The 7,500-nt window shown below is 51.1% G+C and overlaps 1 protein-coding gene across 9 annotated transcripts in view; it reads right to left on the bottom strand.

Moving 5' to 3' along the window:
- The window catches only part of LOC137799763 (pleckstrin homology domain-containing family A member 7-like), a 32,890-nt gene that overhangs the window by 11,616 nt on the left and 13,774 nt on the right, over positions 1-7,500 (bottom strand). For 3 of the 9 annotated variants that reach the window (XM_068596577.1, XM_068596576.1, XM_068596580.1), the window contains 6 exons: positions 6,824-7,414; positions 5,675-6,197; positions 4,060-4,143; positions 2,322-2,579; positions 938-991; positions 669-752 (listed from right to left, as the gene is read on the bottom strand). In XM_068596577.1, coding sequence (XP_068452678.1) covers positions 669-752; positions 938-991; positions 2,322-2,579; positions 4,060-4,143; positions 5,675-6,197; positions 6,824-7,414 — 1,594 coding nt within the window. The remainder of the gene's footprint in view (positions 1-668; positions 753-937; positions 992-2,321; positions 2,580-4,059; positions 4,144-5,674; positions 6,198-6,823; positions 7,415-7,500) is intronic. The other 6 variants (XM_068596579.1, XM_068596578.1, XM_068596581.1 and 3 more) reach the window with 6 other exon arrangements.

Raw genomic sequence — 7,500 nt, 5'->3', positions numbered from 1 at the left:
CTCTACAGATTACAGCTCTCTTCACGGGACGCTACGCACCCAAAGTCTGCTGGTGAACAGGAAGGTCATGTTTTAGGAACAGCTGCTCACGTCCAGTCAGACTGGGTCCTTGTGCAAAGGACTTTGAGAAGTTTCACCGATAGCAGCTCTCCCTCTCTCTCTCTCTCTCTTTTTCTCTCTCTCTCTCTCCCTCTCTCTCTCTCTCTCTCTCTCTCTCTCTCTCTCTGTGCTTTGAAGGTGGTTCCTTTAGGACCAGCTGAGCTACATCGTAGCGACGCGACCCAGCGGAGCCGCCAGTTCTTGTCAAGGAGGTGCAGCGTTTCAGAGAGACGATGGTGGAAGCATCTGGCTTTACAACCACCGGCCACAGCCACAACACATGCACTGCCGAGCCATCCCATGCCCAGAACATCACCACGTGGGAGGGGAGGGGGAGGAGGGGGAGGCAGGGGTCAAAAGGTCACATATAAGACATCTGATGCCATTCAAGCCGTGGATGCGGAGCTGGAAGCGATGGGATGGTCTTTCTGGAACAAGAGGAGTCGTTCCTCGCCCCTCTCTCTCTCTCAGACACACACATCCCTGCTCACGAACACTGTCATGCACAGACGCACAGACGCACTACACACACACACACACACAGACACAGACACACACATACGGCTTACGTTCATCAGAGGCCTGAGAGGCCCGGCAGTGCAGTGCAGTAGTAAACTGTGAACTGCGAGGATCAGGGGCTCTAGAGCTCTGATCTGGGAGTCAGAATCACAAAAGACACAGAGCCGCGGTCAAATGGGAGGAGTTACAAGTCTACCCGAGGGGAGGGGGGAGGGGCTTCCTCGCAGGAGGCGGAGCCTCACTCATTCGTTACAGGTGTTAGTCTGAGCCGGAGACATTTCAATAGACACAGTAATTAACACTCAGAGCGGTTCCTCACCTTCAGGTCCAGGTACTCCAGGTCCTTCTTCAGCAGCATGTAGGTGTCGTCGCTCTGGAGGAGACAAACACGCCGTGCTGGATTACTGATGCTGGATTACTGATGCTGGATTACTGATGCTGGATTACTGATGCTGGATTACTGAGTCACAGTCCACAGGGATCATTAACACTCAATGGCGGACGGATGTTGTGTGTGTGTGGACTGCAGGTGTGCGTCTGAGCCAACATGCATCACAACACACACACACACACACACACACAGATAGACAGCAGGAATGCATGACCGTGTGCTCTCTGAGATGCTGCTGCAGATCCACAGGAAGCAGCAGATATCAACATCATCATCATCACCAACAACAACGACGACGACGACGACGACAACCAGCAGCCACAAAGAAACGACGCTGGCGTCAGAAGACGGCGCCTCATGCCTGAAGCTCGGGGACGTCGAGGAGTTAGCAGCACAACATGCGGATGGATATTTATGTTTTTCTTCGCCAGAAGACATGGAGACGAGCCGGCCACATGGAGGAAGCGCCGGGGCTTCTGGGTAGAGGTTGCCACTGACGTTACAGACACTTTGTTGATTGATGTTGTTGTTGTTTGTTGTTGTTGGTCTCGTGTTGACTGAGCAGTCACAGCTGCGTCTGAAGACGTGGAATGAAACGCTGCATGTCTGCGTTATTAATGTGGAATATTACAGAGAGTGAAGGGCTGACGTGAGCATCGTGGAGTTAATACAAGTTGTTTTAAATAATACACCTCAGAGTTTTAACGTCTAAGAGACGTGTCAGATAACTTATTTATCTTACTTATTAAAGTTATTAATCATGTATTAATATCACGATATATTCATCAATCACTTTAATTCATGTCCTGGTGCGATATCCACTACGCTTAAGTACTTTTAGACACATTTTTTATTCCATCTGTATATTTAATATTCTTCTTACTGCTAATTTAGTTTTATTACTTTTCTACTGTTTATTTATATTATATGATTTTTATCTTCTTTTACTTGTGAGCAGTGCTGCTGTAATCCTGTAATTTCCCCTCTGAGGGATTAATAAAGGATTATCTTATCTCTTATCTTATGATTCTAATGCAAGATGATAAATGATCAGATTGAGTTCTCGGCCTGTTATTCAAACATTAAAATGTGACTCCAGAAGTTACTTTTCAGGTGAGTTTCCTCTAAAAAATAAAGAAGAAAATGGTACAAATTCATTAAAAAAAATCCACCCCCCAAAAAATGCTTTTATGCAAGTGTAACGCAACTGTTCAGTGGCAACCTCTCCCAGCTGGTGACGGCAGCATGGAGCGGCGGGGGCGTGGAGGTCGTGGAGGTCGTGGAGGTCGTGGAGGTCGTGGGCGGCGCCCACCTGCGAGGTGAAAGAGCCCCGAGGAGCCGAGAGGCTCACGAGTCCGAGCTGCGACGCGGGCGAGTTGCCGAGGAGGGGGCTGGCGCTGCTGGTGGTGGTGGCGGTGCTGGCGGTGCTGGCGCTGAGGAAGTGGTTGTGGTGGAGGGCCTCGTTGGGGCCGTTGAGCCGCTGCAGCTGGGCGAGCGCGTGGTGGCGTGCGGCGGCCATCTTGGCCTGATGGCGGCGCAGCTGGATGAGGAGCAGCGTGAGCTCCTCGGGCTGCGGGGCACCGCAGGGCGACACAAGCTGCCGGTTAGAGACACTCAACCCGCGGCCGACTTCCAGCGGAGAAAAAACCTGATGTATTGTTTTAAAACCCGGTCGTCTAAAAAAACAAAATGGCGGAATTCGCAGCGACACTGGAGACGCAACGGCTCCCAGCAGCCTCACAAACAAACAACTGACCCAAGATGACAAACAGACTCGTCAAGATTTAAGCAACATCTGCTCAGATTCAGTCGTGGAGAAAGAATGATCTTCTGGTGACCGACTTCCTAACTTCCTGACTTCCTGTCTTCCTGCCTTCCTGCTTTTCTGACTTCCTGTCTTCCTCTGCCTGCATTCCTGACTCCCTGACTTCCTGCCTCCCTGACTTCCTGCCTCCCTGACTTCCTGACTTTCTGCCTTTTTGACTTCCTGCCTTCCTACCTTCCTGACTCACTGACTTCCTGTCTTCTTGCCTTCCTGCCTCCCAGTTTTCCTGTCTAATTGCCTCCCTGTCTTCCTGTCTTCCTGTCTTCCTGCCTATCTACCTTCCTGTCTTCTTGACTCCCTGACTTCCTGTCTTCCCCCCTTCCTACCTTCCTGCCTCCCAGTTTTCCTGACTTCCTGTCTCCCTGTCTCCCTGCCTTCCTGTCTTCCTGACTTCTTGCCTTCCTTTCTTCCTGCCTTTCTGACTTCCTGTCTCCCAGTTTTCCTGTCTTCCTGCCTCCCTGCCTTCCTGACTTCCTGTCTTCCTGCCTTCCTGTCTTCCTGTCTTCCTGTCTTCCTGACTTCCTGTCTTCCTGTCTCCCTGCCTTCCTGACTTCCTGTCTTCCTGCCTTCCTGTCTTCCTGTCTTCCTGTCTTCCTGTCTCCCTGCCTTCCTGTCTTCCTGCCTTCCTGACTTCCTGTCTCCCTGCCTTCCTGTCTTCCTGTCTTCCTGCCTTCCTGTCTCCCTGCCTTCCTGACTTCCTGTCTTCCTGCCTCCCTGCCTCCCTGTCTTCCTGTCTTCCTGCCTCCCTGCCTTCCTTTCTTCCTGCCTTTCTGACTTCCTGTCTCCCAGTTTTCCTGTCTTCCTGCCTCCCTGCCTTCCTGACTTCCTGTCTTCCTGCCTCCCTGCCTTCCTGACTTCCTGTCTTCCTGACTTCCTGACTTCCTGTCTTCCTGACTTCCTGTCTTCCTGTCTTCCTGCCTTCCTGACTTCCTGTCTTCCTGTCTTCCTGTCTTCCTGACTTCCTGTCTTCCTGTCTTCCTGACTTCCTGTCTTCCTGTCTTCCTGCCTTCCTGCCTTCCTGACTTCCTGTCTTCCTGTCTTCCTGACTTCCTGTCTTCCTGACTTCCTGCCTCGCCCGGCAGCGTGACCACACGGTCAGAAGTGCATCGCTGGAAGCTGCCACACGTCTGGAAGCCTTGGGGGGAACCAGCGGCACATGAAGGCCGCCCGCCCGTCAGACGTGAACATTCATGACACAGTGGAGCGTTTTCCTTTGCAGACGTACCGTTTTGCCATGAAGGCTGGGAGCACTGACTGTGTGTGTGATGTAGCCGGATGGAGGCATTGACCGTCTGTCGATAGTAGCAGCCTGACAACACATAGACACACACACGTGTTGTTTTACACACACAACACACACACTGGAGTTTAGAATACATAACGGTCAACACAACAACAGCAAAAGAACAAACGATGTGTGTTACATCACAGAATAAACACAAATACTCTGAGCAGGAGGCTCCTGCGGGCGGGTCGTCTGAGCTGCAGCGTTCGGCCTTCGCGACAAAACTCGCTGTTGTGTTTCGTCTCCGGGCTGTTAAGGCGAGTGGGAGGACATTTGCATTTTGTGTTTTCTTGTTTTCAAAGCTTTTTTTTTTTTAGTGGCGTTTATTAATTTTTTTATTTTCGGCAACGAAAGGAAAAAAAAGAAAAAAGTCGATTTTTTTTTTTGGTCCTAATTTTTATTTTTTTTGGTCCTAATTTTTTTGGGGGGTATTTTTGTCAACAAAAAAATAGAAGAAGAAAAAAAAGAAAAAAATTTTTTTGGTCCCAATTTTTTTTTTTCCTAATTATTATTATTATTAATTTTTTTTGTATTTTCGTAAAAAAAAAACGAAAAAAAGAAAAACGAAAAAAAGTCAATTTTTTTTTTGGTCCTAATTATTATTATTATTTTTTTTATTTTTTTTTGTCCTAATTTTTTTTTGTCAATTTTTTGGGGAAAAAAATGTATATCTGGTAAAAAAAATCTCTTTTAAAAGATATTTTGATGGTAACTATGAACATCCAGCATGATATGAGCCAAATTCCCCAAAAAAGCCTCCTGGAGCGTCAATAAGACCTTTATGGAAAGATTAGGACCTAAAGAATCAGAATCTGCAACAAACATCACAATAACACAAAGTGTTGGTCTGTTAGGAAGGAGTTTCAGTCAAAACACTGTGTTGTTCTGTTAAAAAATGAAAATGAAAATTTTATATATATAACACGACTTTGCACTGCACAGTGGGAAAGAAACACATCAATAAATAAATGAAGGTCGTTAATGTTCCAATCTCTGAAGAGCACAAACAAACAGGCAGACGGGATCAACGCCACACAACGCATGCATCAGGATAATCTGCAGTCATCTGTATGTTATTGATAACTAGTGATCACTGATATCGGGTACATGCTGCAGCTTCACGGCCTCTTTCCTTCATACGCAGCACTTCCTGTCTGCTCTTGTCCTCTCTGCTCTGCTATAACGCCGACATGTTAAACACGAAAGCGCCGCTTTAACCTCGTCCCGTCGCTTGAGGAACTTCAGTTTGCCGAAACATTGGCGTTGAGTTTTAACACAGCAAGAAGAACAGAAAGCAAAAGCACCGCGTCCAGAGAGAAGTTACTCTTTTTATGTCTTGTCCCTTTGGTGAGGAGCAGAACTTAGCATGTGTGGCTAGCATAACTTAGCATGTGTGGCTAGCAGCACTGAGCCTGTTTGGCTAGCAGCACAGAGCCTGTGTGGCTAGCATAACTTAGCATGTGTGGCTAGCAGAACTTAGCATGTGTGGCTAACTGACACTAAACTGTTGCCTCATCCAGTACAAGTTGAACCTGCAGGGTTCTGCTTCTCTCACCTTGATCAGCTGGGACTTGGTTCTGCGGGGCGACAGGGCGAACGGGACGTCCGGCGCCGCCCGGTCCCCCGCGGGCCTGACCGTCACCCGGTCGGCCGGCGTGTGCGGCCTCCTCGTGGGCGACAGCGTCCTGCTGCTGCCTGCCGGGTGGATGTCCGCCGGCGCCGGCGGCACCGACACGCAGCGCGGCGGCCCCTCGGACCTGGACGCCGCGGCGCTGGACGGCGGGCGCGGCCCGAACGGGTAGTCCGGGGCCGGGGTGTAGAGCGGCGCCGTGGGGCTGCCGTGGCGGTACTGGTGGCGCTGCTGCCACTCGTACAGCTGCCACACGGTGTTGGGCCCCGGGTCCGGCGCCAGGCGGAAGTGGCTGAGCCGGTCCTGGGCGTACTTGTACTCGCCCAGCCGGGCCGGCGCCGGGCTCTGGCGCGGCGGCTTCGGCAGCGTCTGGTACGCGTCCACGGAGGTGAACTTGTGCTGCGTGGGAGGCGTGCGGCGAGGCAGCGTGTTCTCTCTGGACGGCGGGCTGTCGACCAGCAGGATGTTTAAAGAAACAATAAAACATTTAATTTAACAAACGAATGAGGAAATAAACGTCACGGTGGAGTTCATGGAGGGACAAAGAGGAAATTAATCTGTTTCTTAATGAAAGACAAGCTCTGTATTCAGAAATAAAGCTTCATGCTGTGCAGACTGAATAAACTCACGATGGGTTATTAAATATGAAACTCTGTTCTCTACTTATAACCCTCTGGGGTCTGAGGTCTTTTTCTCAATCTTACATAATTTCCTAAATTCTCTTTTTAAAGGCTCTAACATATAAGTTACATACTTGTGTTACATCAAACATTGCAGAACAGTCTCAGCTCTCTGTATAACGAGGTATCATTGTCATAAGACACACGTGTAAAGTGATATTAACGCCCTGAAGATGAAAAATGTAAGCTTGATTTTGTAAATTCTTCGTATCTCTCGTGAAAACAGAACTTTACTCACGTGGAGGAACTGTTTTAGTGACAGAAACTGGTCCTAAGTTCACAGAAGCAGTGAAATATATGAATAAGATGGTAGATAAATGTAAATAAATGTCTAATACTGAACGTCATATCACAGTATTAGAGTATAGCTGTTGTCTGTGGCTACTTTCCTCACCCTTTGTGCTCCGCCTTCTGCACTTTGACCCACTGCTCCACCTGCTCCAGCGCGCTCCTCCCGTGCACCTGCTGTGTGGCGTGCGGGTCGGATGGGGGCGTGGCCGGCGCCGCCCTCTGGTACGTCCCCGCCGCGATCCCGTTGGGCTCCAGGATGGGGCTGGGCGTGGACACCAGGCCGTTCCTGGCGCAGCCGCCCGAGGGCAGCGTGGAGGCGGCGCGCGACGGCGCCCGGGACGGGACCCTGGAGACGGGCGCCGAGGCCGACGGCGGCGGCGGCCGGGCGGAGGGCGGCGCGGCGAGGTCGGAGGGCGGGGACGCGCGGGCGTCCATCTCCAGGCCGGCGGCGGAGGCGGCCGGGTAGCTCCTGTGGAAGCTGCGGGGCTCGTCGGCGTCGCGGTGCAGCGGCTCCAGGAGAACCTCGTGGACGGCGGCGGAGGAGGCGGGCCTTGTGGGGTCGTGGTCGGGGGCCGCGTGGTGGTGGTGGTTCACCTGGTTGGCCTGCGGGACGGCCTGCTGCTGCTGCTGCTGCTGCTGCTGCTGCTGCTGCTGCTGCTGCAACAGGCTGAACGACTCCAGCTGGTCAGGAGGTCTGTGGAGAGACGACGTCACATGGTCACATGACATGTCAGCCCTCCACGCGCGCTCTCTTCGGTTTTCACTCGACAGGAAAAGGTG

The sequence above is a fragment of the Clinocottus analis genome, unplaced genomic scaffold (genome assembly GCF_023055335.1).
Source record: "Clinocottus analis isolate CAN_PGR_092001 unplaced genomic scaffold, fCliAna1.0.p SCAF_38, whole genome shotgun sequence".
NCBI lineage: Eukaryota > Metazoa > Chordata > Actinopteri > Perciformes > Cottidae > Clinocottus > Clinocottus analis.
Note: the sequence above shows the minus strand (reverse complement) of the source record. Positions and strands in the feature narration are given on the sequence as shown.